This window comes from Branchiostoma floridae, chromosome 7 (genome assembly GCF_000003815.2).
Source record: "Branchiostoma floridae strain S238N-H82 chromosome 7, Bfl_VNyyK, whole genome shotgun sequence".
NCBI lineage: Eukaryota > Metazoa > Chordata > Leptocardii > Amphioxiformes > Branchiostomatidae > Branchiostoma > Branchiostoma floridae.
Window position 1 is genome coordinate 17,253,495 of NC_049985.1, and position 19,785 is coordinate 17,273,279.

The window sequence follows — 19,785 nt, forward strand, 5'->3', positions numbered from 1 at the left end:
TTCCGATCAGTCAAGAAGCAAGAGTAGTGTTTATGAAACGAATAACGTGGATACCTTCAAGTTAAATCTTTGTAATTATTTACTTAATAATATTTAGAACCTCCTAACTACGTTTTGTAATATCATTATTCCATGTAGACACATTTAACAACATTGATATTAACTTTCAACTGATGAACTATGTCTTTGGAACCAAGACAGTCATCCTTGACCTTGACATCAGCGGAACTACTTGCGTAACATGGCTAAGGGTCAAGGTCACGGATCACATTGGACAACGAGAGCCTTTTTGCCTGTGGGGGGGGGGGGGGGGAATCCAGGCTACACTGGGTTTAGAGATCTCTGTAACTGCTCTGTAACTGCTCTGTAACTGCTCTGTAACTGCTCTGTAACTGCTCTGTAACTGCGATGTCTCAGAACTAGTTACATTTTGGCAGTTGGCCCAGAAGGCCGCCATTAGCATGTAGCATGGCATGCCGGGACCACACAAGGACGCAAGTGGAGCGGTATGTAGAGAACACGCTACCGTTTGAGATTTACAAGTCAGTAATAAAAGCTGCCATACTCCATGAGTTAGAGAACTGGTAGATATCATCACTGTTCTTGCTATTAGAGTCCGCACGTTCGGTATGTGACCTCTGACCCTTGTAATGGCGGGAAACGAGATATCAAGTACCCACAGGTGTGACCAGAATACATTCTTACCGAACGAGTTGGCGATTTCACCTCTTATTGCTTGTTGAGAGCATTGTCTCATAAGGAAGGTAAGAAGAAAATGATGAAAATTTTTGATTATATAATCATAGTCTCTGTGGAAACGTACAGGGGTCATCCGTCGGGCCTTAACGTAACACCTTCCATAGTGAACTGATTCTCTGACAGAAATTGATGACAGAAAGAAAAGCTGATCATGACTGTCAATCAATTCTGTTGTATAGAATATTCCATTCCTGCAAATGTAAATTCCATCCAACAAGCGGTGGCAGGCAGACAACGTTTTCCTCTCACAATGTGTAATTTGATTAATTCATTTCCTCGCGCCTGTAATGTATGGCATAGAAAAGCCAATATCTGCAACCATGCAGCTCCTGAAACGTGTACGTTGTTGTAAGATAAATGCTTGGGTTAAGAAACACTCCTGACGCTATCAAAGTGAAATTATAACAGTTATATGCACTGTCTACTTTATAGCTTATTGTTGAGAGTAAAGATGGCGACGCCACATCTCACAAGCCGGCTGCTGTTTGTAAACGTCAATCATGGCAACAAGCAGATCTGAAAGAAGACATCCAGACAAGCGACCGGGAGGTTGACGACCCCTTGGTCACCTGCCATCTTTGTTGTGATGCCCTGAACCTGAGTTCTTGATCAGCATTCCGAGGCCTAATTGATGTTATTCTCGGCTGTTGTGCCTGTGATACTCAACGCAATCTATCTTGTAGTACAAAAATCAGCTAACTGTTAACTAAGCTACCAAAGACCCCAGTGGAAACCAGAGACGGACAACCTGGTTAGATTATGGGCAGGTTAGTGACTGAACGGCCACTTATACACAACCACCCCCTCCCCCCTCCCATCTCGCTCCCACGGCCCGACCTGACACCCTGCCCCGCTGCTGTAGGCCGCTGTCACTCAAACCAACAGAACCTCCAAGTTCATACAAACCATTCTATGGTACAATCACGTGACCTGCTGCAGACAATGGGCTCCACCTGACACGTGACGTCATCACCTGCCTGAGGCTGCTGGATCTGCTGAATCACCGTGTCGCAATCAGTAATGAGATTCGCTGTCAGGATCGTACATCTGTTGTGGTGGACTTTTGAACTCACTATATGTTTATATTCAAGGTATAGAAAGTTTATTGTCATGTTAATGATCAAGGTTCGCAACCCTTATCACATATGAATTACACTGAACGGTTCAGAACTCTAACTACGTTATGATCACGGTTGTTGGGTCTTCCTCTACCTGCTTTCGTAATTCAACATGAATTGTGTTCTGTATAGCCCATAGGGCTACAGCAGGCTGACAAATAAACAGGTTTGGAAATTCAACAACGACGCCCTGAGATCAAAGGGTCATCAACCTCTGGGTCGTCTGTGAGGACGCCTCTTATGGGATCTGGCTGTCATGATTTAGAATAAGAAAAAATCAGCCGGTTTTGTTAGACGCAATACCATCGCGATGTCACCATCTTTCACTCCCTACATTTAGAATTTACGCAGGTGTTCTGATGTAATAATAGCTCAAGTCGTTAAAACGCGGCGCGTGTTGTTGGCTCAAGAATTTATGTATCAATGGCGTCCATGTTTGCATGGCTGTAAATATTCCCCTTTCCTAATTTACACATTACAAGCCCTGAGGAGAGGCATGCAAAACTATATCCTGTCAAAAACATCAATAAAGGAAACCACAACGCTGATTCAGCACTATACCAACAGCAATCATGGTTAAACTTTGTATTGCATAACACATTCTATGTTGGCTGTCTGCCATCGCTATCATTATTCCATGACCAGGGATGACCGACTGAGTAGGTGATGCGTACCTGCGCTTACAAACTACCTACTTACGTTACTCCCAACACGCCCAGATAAATTCCTGTTCGTCCCGTGACGAGAGACATCCGCTGGTCAGGCACCAGCCGACAGACGTGTAATCGTCTATGTAATTTAAAAGCTGCTCTTTACATGATGTCACTCTGGCAATACTGCAGTGGACACTAAAAAGTCTCATCGGGAACAACCACAATCTTGTTGATTTGAATCAAGCTAAACGTGTTTTCTTTGAAGGGATGAAAATATAGCCTATTGTAACTGAGTAACAGGCAAACTGCCAGGTGCAGATAAAATCTAATTGGTCAATGTGCTCTTACAAATTACGATTCACTCCGATGGCCTGCTCGTGTCCTACAGGGAATCCCAACAATGTCTGACCAAGGAGGTTCCCTCTTTCAACCTCCTTGGTCTGACGTATGGATTTAATGCTACCTACCTAACACAGTGTCATACCTGGTGTTTGATTACTTCATACCAACACAAGACTGTGGTCACGTATGAAATAAAACACTAAGATGAGCCTGCAGTGTGAATGCCCAGTAGATACCCTCAGCTACGTATGTATTATGGCCAAGGTTCTTGCTGATTGGTCACTCCGACAGGTTTAATCCTGGAAGTGTCGCCAGATGTGAAATAAAATCAAGGTTCTCAACTCTTACGAGCATATGAATTGTCATCAAACTTAATAACTCTTACTTCATTCACCTACTCTTGACATGTAGGCAACCCCAGCAATGCATGACGTGTAGCGTTCACCTACATAACGCCGTAACACCATGGCATACCAGACGTTTTATTACTTCTCACCAGTGCCACACCCTGGTCACGTTTGAAACGCGCAGATCGCGTAGATTAGCCGGTAGCGTGGACGGCCGCTCCTGGGAAGGGCAGGCTGCACTGTGCAGGGAGGGAAGGGCAGAACAACCAGTGTCGGGTGACGTAGAGTTTACGTCACACAACGTCATTCATTCTGAACGTTTGATTTTCCATACCGACGCGAGATTTTGGTCACGTTTGCAATAAAACACGTGGATAAGTTGTAGGTGTGAATATCCGCTACCTGCTATAGCGTATTTCCTGGTAACTGCTACTCCTAATGCATTACCCGTTATGTACAGCCTGATATGTACACCATTACTTTACTTTTACTTTGAGACTAGACAGTACATGCGATGAGCCTTCAGTCATAATTTTGAAAATAATTAAAATGCTCGGCGGCAGCTGTCCCCTACTTATGAAGAACAGAAAGGTGCTTGATTTCCAGCTATAAAAGCTGGGATAGACAATTGCCATGATGAGGCTAACGTCACATTAATGATGGGATGGCGCAAGTCCACGGCGTTGATGTTTTAGATCACGGAGTTAACCTTAATCTGTAAGTACAATGCCGGGCAGTCTCGGAAGATGCTGGTTGTGGAGACAATGTGCATGTATCATACCTACAGGTTGTACCTTGGCATTTCTTGCGTTTACAGGAATCAATATCCTCAAAGGGGGGGAGGGGGGGGGGCGTAACTTAACTACAGGCTGTTTGGCCCAGAATCAAGAGGTTCAAATCCTGTCGACTGACATGCTACCGATCATGTCTTCTTAAAAATGACACTTAACACACCTTTCTCACTCGACCTAGGTGTACAAATAGGTACCTGACTTCGGTTGGGGAGGTAAAGGCGTTAAAAGGTGGTGGCTCCCAAGACCGTGCCTGGATACAGTGGAAAATACCCCAATGTCCAAACGGGATTTATAAATGCTACGGAACTACCTTTCACTTTGGTACCTAGGGAAGTAAATGGAATGGAATGTTGGGAGTGACAGCTGAAAACTCCGTTCCCATGACGACCCAGAGGTTAATGACCCTAGATCCACGCAACTCCTCCCGTCCCTGTAGTGCAGGCTGCACTACCCAGGACCTACGTGTGTCTGACGTCACCAAAGTGTTGCACCGGGAAGAGTAATAGAGACGTTTTGTACGCCTTCGTGTTACGTAGGTAGCCTTGAACTCTGCAAGTCACACATTGCTGGGGTGGCCTACATGACGAGAGGGCAACAAGAGCAGATCATCCGATAGAATAGTCTTTCACTGGCTTCCGACGACTCATCCACGTGTTCTACTGTACACGTAACACGTAACACATTGCTCTGGTAGTCTCCCTGGAGAGAATCGAACGAGAGCGGAACATTGGAGTGAACTGTCTTTCTAAAGTAAAACTTGATGAAAATGGGCAAATGGAGTAAATATATACCTGACAGTTTTGAACGTGTCCCCAATAGACGACAGATTTGTCCCTTACAAGACCGTTAATTAAAAACAACAAAATTTTGGTTGTCCTCGTGAGACCATTTCTGAGTTTTCATTGGAGTTTGACCAGAGTGACATCATGTAAAGGGCAGCTTTTAAATTACATAGACGATTACATGTCTGGCGGCTGGTGCCTGACCTGCGGATGCCTCTCTATGATAACATGCCTCTCCCCTGTCCTGGATCACGTGGGGAAACAGGGGTTTACCGGGACGTGTTGGAAGTGAGGTAAGGAGGGAGGTTACAAGTCCAGGTATGTCCACAGACATCATCTACTTGGTCAGCCGTGGATATGAAAAATCATGCAATGTTGTTTTCAATGATATTTGCAACAATTTGAAGTTTGCAGTGGTCACATCCTGTGTCTTCAGTTTTTGTAGATATAGTAAGGCCCTCTGTGGTAGTGGTAAGTCCTGAGTGATTCCACATCTTGCCTCACGCCGTGACAATGTACCAGTAAACACACACACGTGCTCCCCCATGCGATTTCTGCCGCCCAGAGCGCCCCGTGTGCAAACACGCGTTACGCTGTCAGTTCAACATGTCCGCGGGCTGGAGACAGCTTACTACAGGTCACTCCAGGATACCTGGGATCCGCAGGTACGCCCCTCCCGCGTAACACACCTGACGCGACGTGTGGTCACATGGTCATTACCTTCCCACAAAAGCACAGGTGCGAGAGGTGGGGGCAGATTCACCTGCAAACACCTGCCAAGACAGCACGGTTCCACCAGGTAAGGACTTTCACTGTAAGTAGACTGCGGTTTGGTGTATTCTAAGGTTTTGAGATTAGTATATTCTGGGACAGGAGTTCACTCAAGACACGCCTGCAAGCTAACGTGTGTAGTAAATAGAAAATACGGGAGTCCCATTTTTGTTGTTACTTCTAAGAAGCAGGTCAAGACCCGCAGTAAACCTCGTCACCCGTCAGAGTTCAGCGTTTGTCGCCGTCACTCTCCGGCGCAGGATCGTGTGACGTAACCGCGCAGGGTGCTTGGCCCGGAACCCAGGGTTCAGATCCCGTAATGCTACAGACCCTGTGCCCTTGGGAAAGGCATTTCACACGAATTTCCACACTCCGAGCAAGTTATAAAGTTAGAATGGATATCTGGTTCCAACTGCGGTTGGAGATGTAGAAGGCAGCGGTTTGCCTCCGCCTCCCAATACCGCGCCATTGACACAGAAAATAACAACCTACTGCCTTACGGCCCTTACAGCTACTGTATGGAACTACCTTTTTCGTTACCTGCCAGGCTAGGTAACTGGCAATCAGACAGGCTGATGGGTAAATACTAAATATTACTACTAAATACCGTTATGAAATCTGGCTATGACACTTAATACCGTTTATATGTAGAACATTACTTCTTTTTTTTTTAATTTGGAACAAGTAGCCTTAAGACTAAAGTCGTTTGAAGCAGACCGCCTGTTCTCTGGCACGTATTCGGAATCTGGCCCCCTCATCAGTAACATGCAAATAACGTTGCTGTGACGTTTGGCGTACATGTAGACTGTTTGAACCAGAACCCAAAGGTCCCGGATTCGAATCCTGGCATGCTATGATCATGAATGTTCTCACTCCATGAAGTTGTTAAAATGTATACAAAAATGTATATGACGTCAGTTGTGGAGGTGAAAGGCGATGGAAGGAGAGGGATGGGCTCCGCCATCAAATACCGTAGCTCATACATCAGTGGACCTACTGCCTCAAAAAGGCTATGGGACTACCCATTTCTTTACCCTTTAAACTAAAACTGTGAATAACGTTTCTGTGATCCTTATTTCCCGACATCTCAGAAGACGCAGAGCACAGAAGATGCCGGACATGTGGAGTAACAAGTCGCCCCGCCAGAAGAGACGCCGCGCGGTGTTCCTGCTGGGATTGCTCCTGATCATCCTCGGCTCCTTCAGCGCCGTGCTGGGCGTCTCGGCCGCGGCGGAGTTCAGCTGGAGCATGGAGCACCGCCTCAGCGCGCCCGTCTGGGGAGGCTTAATGGTAGGTTCATATATCAGCACAACCATTGAGGGAGGGGGGCATCATAATAGGTTCTTGTCTCACCTGTCAAGGGGGGTGTGTGGGTGGGGGGGATCATGGTAGGTTCTCATCAATCAGTGTGTTAATGCTTTACGTTTGTGTCCGTATCTGTAAGCAGCGGCACCTGTGCTGCAGTACATTGTCGAATTGCCCCGCGGAAGGTGAAATAAAGTCACTGAACCTTCGGTGAAAACAAAGCAAGGGTTGTGAAAAAAGTCTCGTGACAGGGTCTTCTTGGTAGGTCCTTGTCTTGGTCTGCCTGAAAGACTCGCAGCCATTTGGGTCGTCTGGTGTAACAAGAGGGCGTTTGGCCCAGAAGTTAGGGGTCCTGGGTTTAGATCCTGGCATGCTACCGACCTTTCGCTCTTCAAGTATCTCAGAACAAGATGGACGAATTTTTCTCTGTCAGTGGATGTAACAAATGGTTTGTAATGATACAAGTTTGCACTCAGCGACTGACATGGTTCACATTCTGAAAATTTTTCTGTCAATGAACACAGTAGTGAATGACAGGATGTCAGTGGGTATGGTGTAACTTCGAAGATTTACGGGATGTGTTTGTTTTGGTTTCCCTTAGTGTCAACTTGTGTAGCATGACTAGGCAGTATTTACTGCTATTGAATGACCTGCAATCAGTGGAAAGAAGGCAAAGGCTTTTGTTGCGACCGCCAGTTATGTTTGAACGTACCCGACCCTGATGCACATAACGTAGAGATGATAGGGTTGTTATTAGTAGGAGTACTAAACGAACACATTTCAGTATTGCAGACATACTTCAGTAAGAAGTCTGACTTCAGTTGTACAAGCTCACAGATACACACAGTGCAGACTCTCGTGACTCAAACATCGAGTGTACTTTGAACAGAAAGGGACACTTTATAGGACAGGATCTTTGAAAGAAAATCTAAAAGTATATACACGAAGCCACGACTTGAGCTACAATGAGCTTCTTTAAGCTACAAATACTTACCACTAATTCTGTACTCCAGGCAAAGCCCAACGGTGATATTTATTGCAGTGTCTGTGGTGTTTTCCAGGTGATTCTGACTGGCGCCACCACAACATTCACCATCCAGAGGAACAAGCACAAGCATCTGGTAGGTCAGGTCAGGTTGGGACCTCAAAGTCCTCAAATTCGTGAACGACGTGCCGTAGGGCCATCAAATTTTCAGGACATGATATCGACATAATATCTGGCGAGTAATTGACGTTTGACGTTACGTCGACGTAAGATGACGTACTTATGACGTCATAAATTTGATTATATTGGCCGGACCCATGAAAAAAGGGTATTCTCAGAAAACTTCAAGTTATACTACAAAAATGTAACAACAAGTGCAGATAACAGAATAATAATATTTATTACTACTTGTATTGCCAATAGCAAAATCGATGACGTCATTATGACGTCATAAAATGACGTCATGCACATCTAAGATACGAGTTAGGCTCCGCCATATCATATCCACCATCTTGAATTTTTAAAAGTACTTTTTTTGCAACAAATAATCACAAAGGGCAATGGAAATAGACTAAATTCATTCATTTAGATGGTTTTTGATGAAAAAATACCAGGTAGTTACAAATTTTAAGGGATAATTAGCTTGTTATTCTTGATCTGGGCATACGGTCCGCCATCTTGGATTTTGGGCCAATGACGTCATCAAATTAGCATAATTTATGCATATATAATTATGAAAGATATGCTAAATAATATAAGATTTTCTTTATGTAACAAAATAGCAGTAATATAGCAAATAAATGTGAAAAATACATTGTTAGAACCAAAAATAGGGATTTTGGGCAAAACTGCCTGTCAGCAAACGGTTGCCATGGCAACACGAAAAAATAGAAAATTTGTCAAACTTCGCAAAATTGTTGCCAACAATATTTTATGAAAACTCGCCAAATTTGGTGGCTTTAGCGTAAGGCGTTCTGGCGTTATAGGACATCGAAGTTGGCGCAGGCCTCAAAAGCCCCCCCCCCCCCCCGGTCTGAATAGGCTGAATAGGGTTAAACCCAGGAACACTCAGTCTTTTCTTATATTTTTCTCCCTTAATACATTATTTCATTTCACATCGTGGCTCTGAGGATAGCATTGTGTGTAATGTTAGGTCTGCGTCAGCTCTGACAATCACATTTTATTGAAGCCAAAGAAAGTAAATTTTTGTAGTTCAGACCGAGTAAACCCCATGCAGGAATGGTACGGGAAAAAGGAACATAGTTTTGATATTGTTAGGTTTATAACGTTTTCAGTTTTCACTGAGTATGGATACTTCTTTTGCACTTTTGACCGGAGTTATTTTTGTCCCATCGCAATGTGTCATCTCGCTATGTTGGTAAGACGATCGGCCTCCCCCGGGCTAGGTGAGAAGGCCGTCTGAGGTGACTGGCCGGGGTCTGAGGTGACCGGCCGGGGTACTGTGTTTGTAAACATCGGATATTGCTTTAACAACGCTGTCATCGACTCTCTCTGTGTAAGCTGGTCTGACAGTTCAGCCCAAAAGCGAGTTTGCTGAGAGTTTCCCGGATTTTGGAAATGCATAAGGCTGGGGTTGGTGGTCTTAAGTGACTTCAGTGTCATCCAGCATGGACATGTAAAATGCTTCAACCTGTTCAGCTTGTAAAAAGGTGCATTTGTTTCCCAGTTCTACGTCCTGCTGGGCGTGAGTGTTGCCGGGATGACGGTTTCCTTCCCGCAGTGGATTCTGTCTCTGTCCGGCCTCATCACCGACGGGGACCTCTGCTCGGAATCTGCTCTGGGTGTGCACAGCAATCTAGAGATGTAAGTCTACTGGTGTTACTGCCATAAACAGTAATCACACACAAAAAAAGACCTGTACGTCTCATCTCAAAGCTTAATTACCTGTAGTATTAGACAGTATCAACAGGGCCAAAGTAGTGCCCAGCTGGTCACCTGGACTAATGTAAATCTACCAGTTGAAAGTATCCTTTCAGTGTCACTGACGAAAGGTAGTGGATGCTCTCTGAAACGTCTGGCAGTTTCCAAAATCTAACTGTACGTTTGTTATTTGGTGCATCTTATAACCTAGATGTCTAACCTTAATCGACCTAACTGCCTTGTCAAAAGATCCTTTTCATGAACATGTCGACTGTGAACCTGATTTGCGTCCTCGTGTTTTCCAGTGTGAGAGACTACGTCGCCTCCAAGGCTCTGCACGGCGTGTGTCTGGTGCTCGGGTTTGCGGAGACCCTCGTCAGCTTCAGCCTGGCGATACTGGCCAGCGTGGGCATCTGTGACAGCGGGGAGGTGGGTAAACGGCGAATTTTCCCCAGTTTTGTGTATATATATATAACATACATACGTTTCCCCCGCGGTGTTTTGAAGTACCGACAAGAATAGGTGGCTGTAATAGGATCAAAGATGAAGATGAATTATCTTTGATTGACGGTCAAAGACAGACTGGACAGGGACGTTTTGACGCTTTTCGCAACATAGTCATAAACTTCTTTTACACTTCTTAGCTCGTCGTCAGCACATCGGTAATGCAAATCTCCACTTTTCCACCGTTAGTTTTTGTAACATTTCCACCAGTAAACATTTCAAAGCATACATTGAACCACAACAGGTACACCCCCTTAATTCCATTGATCGTTTGTCATACAGACTTCGACTTCCCGACTGGAGCGGCAAACCCGGCAGTCCATTCGAGAGTCCATCCGGCGGAACAGCACCAGAGGAAGCATCAGGACAGGTGGGTTCTAATTCACACTTATAAATAGTCACGCGGGTCTTTCACACGTTTTATCTAGCAGTTTTCTGGAGCTGTATGGCTCACGTAACTTTAAAAAGTTCTGTTTTTCATATAACGCTCCTATCACTACCATGTGTCATTTTGCAACATGGGGGGCTAATGAGTGCCCTATACGTACTACGTACATTAGTCCACTTGAGCATCACACAAACTCTACACATTATTTGCCAATACAAACCAGTCTGGCAGCTACCGGTCTTCCTGTTTTGACATCTCCTGTTCTGGAAAAGTTATGATCCCGATTTATCGGCAATTCAGAGCTTTCGCGTTCTGAAAAGGCTGACATAATTTTTAGCTCTCTATCAGCTTTCTTTTGAATTGCATCAAGCGTTTTGTTACATGTTGCTTTTTATCCAAATTACGAGTGATTTAGTTATGAGTATGTTCTGTTGCAGTTCCAGTGAGGCCGGCAGTTGTTCGTCTCCACCTCGCATCAGGGAGCCGTCTGTACCCCCCGCCTCAGGCGGGCCAGCCCCCACCTTACGCCGATGAGACCGGGCGCAGCACACCGTACACTACGGACACACACATCGGGCCCAGGGCTCACACCTCGCCGCCGCCTTACGCCGAGGAGACCCGGTCCAGCACACCGTACACTACGGAAACACTCGTCGGGCCCAGGGCGCACACCTCGCCGCCGCCTTACCGCGAGGAGACCCGGTCCAGGACGCCGAACAGGGCTCACTCATCGCCGCGGGACGTCGCCACGCACGACCCTCCCCCTCCGTACCGGTCCCGGGAGGATGTGTCTCAGATTTAAACCCTGCACGTTTGGGACCGCATCTGTCAACAGCGACACCTACACAGCAGTGCAATGTGAACCGGTCAGAATTGCTCTGAGGAAGGTGACAGACGGTCACCGACACGCGGTCACGAAACGCAGGATAATAGAACAGTTGGTTGTGAGCAAAGATTCTGCTACTACGTGGCTGACAAACGCGACTAAAATGTCGAAGGATCTTAAACGCTTAGATTTAGGTAACTAGCAGTGAAAAGTATGGCAGACACAGTACAAATATTGTCGTTATTTTTATTCATTGTGCTTTTCCTTTCTCTTGAAATGGTCTCTAGGCAAAAGTTTGCAATAAAAGCTTACAGGATGATAGTTGTTTAGATGAATTTAAAATCTGCAGCGTTTGCAAATACAAGGCGTCGGTATACATTGCTTCCTACAATTTAGAAAACTATCTAATGTCGCACACGACTTGTATTCATCGTAATTCAGGGCCATTCTGCTATAATATAAGTATTGTGCGTTTGCAGATCTCAAATGTCATCTATCCATTGCATTGTCTAGACTCTAGGGTGTACAACATTCGATATGATGCAGACTTGTTTTCGTTTGAATCGCCTTAAGTTAAAGCTAAATTCGTCTCCAACATATAAGTATGGATTGCTTTTTGATATAATATTTATTCATATTGAAGTGGCATACAAAGCCATACATGAGAAGAGTCTGGTAATGTGTTGGAATTGATTAAACTGATCTAGTCTGCAAACAACCACCAGATATGTGCTTTTAAGTTGTGTTTCCTGTTGTTGTCAGAGGCGCTGAATTTTGTAATAAACTTATTCAATTTTACTGTAACGTGTCCATAATGTCTCAAGTTGAAATTTGCTGTTGAAATCTGTTAAATGAGACACTCCTAACCTAGACAAACGGCCATGGGGGGGGGGGGGTGCCTCGCAATAACCAACCACGCTCACACAGCTGATGTTTAAGGAAAAGACAAACACGTTGCTAAGTAACCATAGGACGCAAAAAGTACACTGGACTTCTCGAAATGTTCGCTGAGATAAGCAAATATCGGAGTCATGTTTATATAGCCACTAGTAGTAAATACATGCCGTCATTTGTACGACTTGGAAAGTAGAACTATAAATACATAATAATAAAGGTATTTTGGATTTTTTAGATGTTTTCTGATGAAAATTGAAACTTTGTTGCTTTATAAAGCAGGAAACGTGAAGGATGGTTCTGTGTGAACATCGGGCTTGGAAATTCAAGAACAGAGCAGACGGAAATGTTTAAGCTCCTCATAAGAAACAGTTTTCAACTCCCCCCTGACGTGATCTCCCGTTCCGCAATTTCTGTTGAATCGGTAATTTTCCCCTTAGGGAAGTGGAAGTTCGATGGTTATAATCATCCCTGTCGATTTTTTTATTCGCAACGTACTAAGAGTACAGCTAAAGTTGCGTTTGGTATATTGTAGGTTGATTTTGAAAACGTTCAGACGTGTCCAAAATCATATCCATTTGCTTAAGTGATAATTGATTGTTATTTGGTGGATGATATTACCGAAAAGACTACCTGAATGCCTAGTCTTCGTCTACGTACAAGTAGTAATGCACCTAGTCGATGTTTAACAAGAATACAAACAGGTTCGTACAATATCCAGGCACCGGCGAAACGCACAGACTCAAAACAACAACCGGAGTCATGTTTACACACTAGGCTACAGCAAACACATGACGTCATTGTGGCAGTAATCGTACAGAGACAAGGCAAAAGGTAAGGGTTATTGGATATTTTCCGAATTTTTCTTGAACCACTGTTTCTTATCTAATTGCGTTGTTGTACTCGAGAGCCTCCTTGACAACCTGGGCCCGTGAAGACGGGTTCTTTGTTAAACCGAGACTCAGCTGACGTTGAAAATCTAACTTCCTTCTGGGGAACAAATAACTGTTCTGTATATTTCCTCATTACCCGGGCCGTGTGTCTGTGTCAGTAGAGATGTGAGGGTTAACTAACAGGGTGGGGAGTCTCACATGTATCCATTCCTTCGCAACTTTGCTGACTACTGCGACTGATATTGTAGTCTATTGTAGTAATGCTGTAGTTACATTACACCAAACAGAAGTAGTTACCCAAGCAACTGGATATGGTTTTGGAAACGGTCTGTCGTTACATTGTAAGGGTTTACCTGTAGCCTTGTACCACACGGCGATGTTCACGGTGTAACCAAGAGATTCTTGTATCCAAGTTGGCAAGAGATTTCTCACTTTATTTCTATTTTTCTCTTTTTCCCCGCCGACTTTTTGCAATGCTGTTCCCCGCCAGCGACTATGGGATACAACGGGCGTGTTGTGAGCCGTGTGGGGGCGGCACTGGCGGTCTGTGGCGGCCTCAGTGTGGTGAGTAGGGCTGGGTACTGCGGGCGGGTCGGGGGTACTGCGGGCGGGTTGGGGGTACTGCGGGCGGGTTGGGGGTACTGCGGGCGGGTTGGGGGTACTGCAGGCGGGTTGGGGGCACTGCGGGCGGGTTGGGGGTACTGCGGGCGGGTTGGGGGTACTGCGGGCGGGTTGGGGGTACAACGGGCGTGTTGTGAGCCGTGTGGGGGCGGCACTGGCGATCTGTGGCGGCCTCAGTGTGGTGAGTAGGACCTGTTCTGCCTGGTTTATCACGGTGCCTATCTAAGTGACAAGACTGAATTTGAATGTATAGACTGGTTGAGTTTAAAGTATATACTTTGGATGAAAATGAATGTATAAACTATTAGCGGTAAATAGTAAAGGCAACACATACGTATGCAGGAGAGTCTTCCGGTACTTGTTGAGTCCTTTATAGCCTATGGGCTGTCTAGGTCTTGGCAGAAGAATTTCTTTTGTTTGTTTGTTTGTTTGTTTGTTTGTTTGATTCGATGTTATTGGGCATTCGTGCCAGAACTGACTTGTTGTGTCATGCTGGGTAACATGAGGTTATACACACGTCCGGTTAAGCTTGTAGTTAATGATTGATAGTACAGGCATAACGGTCAAAGGTGCTTGAGTGAGGGGTATGGAGAACTACAGTAGTCATGTTGTAAATGTAAGTAAATGATAAGGTTGGGCTGGTAGGCCATGGTGTTGTTGATAAGTCCCGTAATGACGTTTTCCTTCACACACACACACCCCCCCCTCCCCAGGTGTTTGGTATCGCCGGTGACGCAGCCTTCCCGTGGTCCATCTGGCACCTTGCCAGCGCGCCGATCTGGAGCGGGGTCCTGGTGAGTAGAGCCAGCGTACTCACAGCGTACTTACAGCGTACTCACAGCGTACTCACAGCATACTAACAGCATACTCACAGCGTACTCACAGCGTACTCACAGCGTACTCACAGCGTACTCACAGCGTACTCACAGCGTACTCACAGCGTACTCACAGCGTACTCACAGCGTACTCACAGCGTACTCACAGCGTGTTCACAGCTTACTCACAGCATACTCACAGCGTACTCACAGCGTACTAATATCGCGCTCCTAGCACAGGGTGATGGTGAGTAGAGCCTGACTAATATCGCGCTCCTAGCACAGGGTGATGGTGAGTAGAGCCTGACTAATATCGCGCTCCTAGCACAAGCTGATAGTGAGTAGAGCCTGACTAATATCGCGCTCCTAGCTATGTCCCCACTATAGCAGGTCTTTAAGTTGCAACATGTTTTGTTTGATGATTTTTATCGTGAACTAGTTCTATGTCTTGGTGTAAGTGTCCTACCAGCGACCATAAAGAATAAAGGATCTATAACAGTAAGACAAATGAACAAATGTGCTCACCACTATGACCTTAACATGACCTTCACTGTGAACGCAGCCTCTGCACCAGGTGGGATCATCATGGGAAGTTCAAACTTTTACCATAACGATTTCCCAGACTGCTTTGCTTAGACCTGTCAATCAACAGGTGATAATTGGAGAAAAATTTACACTTGGAGAGAAAATAAAGAAGCCTTGCACTTGGTTCTGAACAGTCTTATCCTACATCTATTACTAAATATAACGCGCTCACGCGATATATGATGATGATGATGATGATGATGATGATGATGATGATGATGATGATGACTATGACGCAGTGACGCAACATGTGACCATGACGCAGTCATGCGACATGTTACTATGACGCGGTGACGCGACATGTGAGTATGACGCAGTGACGTGATACATCATTGCTGGCGCAGTGACGCGATACATGACCCAATGCTGACGCAATAACGCGTTACACGACTCTTGCAGGTGTTCATAACAGGCTGTCTGGGACTGACGAGCGGGAAGCAGCCAACCAACAAGGGAGCGGTGAGAGCGCTGATTATCTCTTTGTACTGTCCGCTTTTGGCAAGCCTCCCCTGTTCCATTTTTATCAAATTTGGAAACAGTACTAGTTTTGTTGAAAATAAGTCGACCTGTCAGAGTTTTCTTCTTACCTACTGTCCTCGTAAATCCCCCGAATATATATTAAGGTTCAAATAATACTAATCTTAGCAAGCCACGGAAACACGTAAATATCTTAGGGAAACAGTTTATGCCAAGAAACGATCGCGATTCGTTTCAGGATGCGTCGCTTATAACATATATATGTTACATTATGTATTATAATCTGTTTAATCTCTGTCCTTTCTGCTTGTTGCCAGATGGCGGGGTTCCTGTCTCTGGCCATCCTGTCCATCATCACCAGCCTGACGCAGTGGATCCTGTCCGCCCTGGGGCTCGGCGTGGAGAGGAGTAACTGCTACTGGTAAGTCACTGGTCGGCGTGGAGAGCTACAGTAACTGCTACTGGTAAGTCACTGGTCGGCGTGGAGAGCTACAGTAACTGCTACTGGTAAGTCACTGGTCGGCGTGGAGAGCAGTAACTGCTACTGGTAAGTGACTGGTCGGCGTGGAGAGCAGTAACTGCTACTGGTAAGTCACTGGTCGGCGTGGAGAGCAGTAACTGCTACTGGTAAGTGACTGGTCGGCGTGGAGAGCAGTAACTGCTACTGGTAAGTCACTGGTCGGCGTGTAGAGCAGTAACTGCTACTGGTAAGTCACTGGTCGGCGTGGAGAGCAGTAACTGCTACTGGTAAGTCACTGGTCGGCGTGGAGAGCTACTGTAACTGCTACTGGTAAGTGACGATAGCCTGTTTATAGCGGGTGAGAAGAGAGAGAGAGAGGCTACGCCACAGTCCAGGCCGACTTTTTTTTTTACAAATCTTTTGCCTTACTCGCTATTCTCTTTTTTCTCCCTGAAGTGTTTATTTGTCCGTTGTCGTTGTGTCCAGGCCCGTGGACTACCCCATACACTGTTGGCGTGACGGCGGCAGCACGGCGATCCACGCAGTGAACTTGGTGCTGGGCCTTACGGAGTGCGTCCTGAGCTTCGCCTCCTCCATTCTGTGCTGTGTCGGGCTCTGTACCGTCCCGGTGGGTAATAATACTTGCTCATGACTTATATATATATATATATGTAACGTTTTTTAACAACGCCGTGAACTTGGTGCTGGGCCTTACCGAGTGCGTCCTGTGTTTCGCCTCCTCTATTCTGTGCTGTGTCGGGCTCTGTACGGTCCCAGTGGGTAATAATACTTGTTCATGACTTATCTATGTATAAGCACGCCGAGAACCTGTCCTGTGCCTTACCGAGTGTGTCCTGTGTTTTACTCCTCTATTCTGTGCTGTGTACTGTTCTGGTGGGTAATACTGGCTAATTACGGGTAATACATGTGACCACATGACCAAACTGGTCCAGTGTAAGTATAAGACAACGGACAAGAATTCTGCGATCACTGTTGGACATGTCTGTTGATCACAGAGCCAGAATCCCGGCACGATGGTGCTGTACCACGCAGCCCCGCCGCAAGGAGGCGCACCAGGACAGGTGGCGTATTTCACTACTTCAGGACAAGGTACTAGTAGTTCATATTCTCATGTTGTGGGAATAGGCTGATGAAATGCAGGAATAGCTTGGTATTTCGAAGTTTATGACTTCACTAGTATTGAGCAAGCAACTTTCATTCTGCACATTTAGTTTTTGGTAGTTTGACGTTTGCTATGTACCCAAGGTAAATATTCTAACGCCGATTTCAGTATTTTGTAGCGAGTTAAGCGTAAATGACTTTCTTGCAGAAAAATTAATTATGATTTTGGAAACGGTCAGACGTTTCAGACAGTATTCACCATCTTTAGTCAGTGAAACTGATGGAAGCTAAAATCTGGCTGAGGAGCAGGTTTGCAACCTACCTATGAATTCATATGCAAATGAGATGGAGACTTTGGAAGGTCCGATGAGAACAATGAGCTCGTAAGAATGAGTTCGAGTGAAGACAATGTTGATGCAAATGAGTCGCTTAGCTCCTGTTGTTTTAATACCGGCTACCGCGTAGCTAAAGTCGCTTTAGGGGGTGGGGGGCCGATTCGATACGCAGGCCCCATTTCCTGTTGAGGTTGGATTGTACATTCTCCCATACATTGCCTCTCTCACTCCCCGTTCAAAGTTTGGAGTGTTTGCTAAATCTGCCAAACGAAGTATATAACTGTGCGTTACCTCAGTAGGATGATGTCCTGTCTTACTGTTTTACAGTCGTGTCTTCAGGTGGCCAGGCCGTCCCAGTCCTGATGGCGGCGCCCGGACAAGCGCCCCCTGGCGTGCAATACGTCTCCGCAGGACAAGCGCCACCTGGCGTGCAGTACGTCGCCGCTGGACAAGCGCCCCCTGGCGTGCAGTACGTCGCTACTGCAGGGTACGCCCAGCCTTACCCGGCAGCCATTGCGACAGGATCAGTGATGCAACAACAACCGGAAGATGGTGCGCATGCGCCCTCCACCCCTGCTGGCGCCCCTCCAACCTACACGGAGAAAGCGCCTCAGTAAAACGTCTCTGTGGGGGGTCGATGTGACGTCACTGCCGCCATGTTGGCTGGTTAAACTGGGAGAAGTTATGACTATACATGTACATGTGTATACTAATGTATACTGATAATAAGGTATGTGTATCAGGATGCTGATGATAAGGTATTTGTAGTCCCGGCCTGTGCTTAAGCTTCAGTCCATGTTTAAGTCATGTTATTCGGATAACAGAAAGGCTCGACACGTTTCATCTTATATCAAATATGATCCACTGTTCAGTATTTTATGTATGCATCAAACCTACTCATCATGCTCAAATTATGATGAATTTTGCACTCGGGTGATACGGAATACACCGTGTTGTATTCTATATGTATTCATCGTAATTCAGGGCAATACTGCTATGATATACGTATTGTGCGTTTCCAAACGTCATCCTACCATTGCATTGTGTAGACTCTAGGGTGTACAAAGTTGGATATGATGCAGACATTTTTCGTTTGAATCACGTTAAGTTAAAGTTAAATTCGTCTCCAGCATATAAGTATGAATTGCTTTTTTATATACAAATGTATTATCTAATCACATTGAAGTGGCATACAAAGTCATACATGAGAAGAGTCTGGTAATGTGTTGGAATAAATTAAACTGATCTAGTCTGTAAACTACAAACAGAGATGTGTTTTTATGTTCTGTTTCCGAATGTTGTCAGATGCGCTGAATTTTGTAATAAACGTATTCAATCTTACTGAAACGTGTCCATGATTTTTGTAGATGGAATTTGCTGGTGAAATCTGCAAAAAGAACACTCCTAACCTTAACAAATGACAATGGGACCTCCGTAATGACCAGAAGTCCACGCAGTTGATGTTGAACTAAAAGACAAACACGTTCCCAGGAAACCACAGACACGTTCCCAGGAACCATAGCACGTGAGACGTACACTGGACTACTCGGAACATTCACTCAGACAAGCCAAAATCGGAGTCAAATTTATATTGCCACAAGTAGCAAACACATGCCGTCATTTGCCCCATATCGAAAGTGAAATTATGGATACAGAATAAGAAATGTTGGATTTGGATTTTTGACGTTTTATTATGAAAATTGAAACCTTTCTACTATGTAAACCAGGACACGTGAAAGGTGGTTCTGTGGGAGTCAGTTTGTACTTCATCATGAAAAACGGTTTCAACTTCCTCCTGACGTGATCTCCTGTTCCGTAGTTTCTGTTGAATCGGTGAATGTACACTTAGAGAAAAGGAAGTTTGTAGATTTACAGCATTGTGTTCATTTCAGAATCTGTAGATTTTCTTCTCGCAGACTGCTAAAGGTACTGTTAAAGCTATATTGTATTGTATATTGTTGGTTAATTGTTACACTACACAGCGGAGCAAGTGAAAAGGATTGAGCCAGCGCTGTGGAGAATGATACCGAGGCTAACATTCCAGCAAACTGCTTCCTCTGGTAGACAAACAGCTTAGTTGAGTGTTTGTTTGGTCCAGGCTAGTGCGGGGGGCCTCGGTGAGGTCTTT

At 45.3% G+C, this 19,785-nt stretch overlaps 3 protein-coding genes across 9 annotated transcripts in view; 2 read left to right on the forward strand and 1 right to left on the reverse strand.

Annotated features, from left to right (window-relative positions):
• The first annotated feature begins 5,092 nt into the window (after window positions 1–5,092).
• On the forward strand, window positions 5,093–7,487 carry LOC118420100. Its single transcript, XM_035826803.1, has 3 exons — window positions 5,093–5,594; window positions 6,658–6,856; window positions 7,473–7,487. The coding sequence occupies exons 1-3, from the start codon at window positions 5,341–5,343 to the stop codon at window positions 7,485–7,487; spliced, it is 468 nt and encodes a 155-aa protein (XP_035682696.1). The 5' UTR covers window positions 5,093–5,340.
• Window positions 7,488–9,171: 1,684 nt separating this feature from the next.
• On the reverse strand, window positions 9,172–10,761 carry LOC118420101. Its single transcript, XM_035826804.1, has 3 exons — window positions 10,742–10,761; window positions 10,017–10,263; window positions 9,172–9,654 (listed from the first exon to the last, which is right to left on the reverse strand). The coding sequence occupies exons 1-3, from the start codon at window positions 10,759–10,761 to the stop codon at window positions 9,460–9,462; spliced, it is 462 nt and encodes a 153-aa protein (XP_035682697.1). The 3' UTR covers window positions 9,172–9,459.
• A 2,312-nt stretch (window positions 10,762–13,073) lies between these two features.
• LOC118419477 overlaps window positions 13,074–19,785 on the forward strand; it is a 20,328-nt gene continuing 13,616 nt past the window's right edge. For 2 of the 7 annotated variants that reach the window (XM_035825871.1, XM_035825869.1), the window contains exons 1-2: window positions 13,074–13,183; window positions 13,733–13,806. In XM_035825871.1, the coding sequence (XP_035681764.1) occupies window positions 13,738–13,806 (69 nt within the window). In that variant the 5' untranslated portion in view covers window positions 13,074–13,183; window positions 13,733–13,737. Of the gene's footprint in view, window positions 13,184–13,732; window positions 13,807–14,576; window positions 14,658–15,662; window positions 15,723–16,057; window positions 16,162–16,229; window positions 16,248–16,686; window positions 16,829–17,216; window positions 17,311–17,984; window positions 18,999–19,785 lie in introns of those variants that run through there. The other 5 variants (XM_035825865.1, XM_035825867.1, XM_035825866.1 and 2 more) reach the window with 5 other exon arrangements.

Excerpts from the sequence above, each read along its gene's own strand:
- LOC118420100 (XM_035826803.1), top strand. The coding sequence starts at position 5,341 with ATGCGATTTCTGCCGCCCAGAGCGCCCCGTGTGCAAACACGCGTTACG. Across the intron at positions 5,595-6,657 it reads AGACAGCACGGTTCCACCAG|AAGACGCAGAGCACAGAAGA; the intron begins GTAAGGACTTTC and ends CCGACATCTCAG.
- LOC118420101 (XM_035826804.1), bottom strand. The coding sequence starts at position 10,761 with ATGTTGCAAAATGACACATG. Across the intron at positions 10,264-10,741 it reads ATGTTGCAAAATGACACATG|CCACCTATTCTTGTCGGTAC; the intron begins GTAGTGATAGGA and ends ATCCTATTACAG. Across the intron at positions 9,655-10,016 it reads AACACGAGGACGCAAATCAG|AGCAGATTCCGAGCAGAGGT; the intron begins GTTCACAGTCGA and ends GTGCACACCCAG.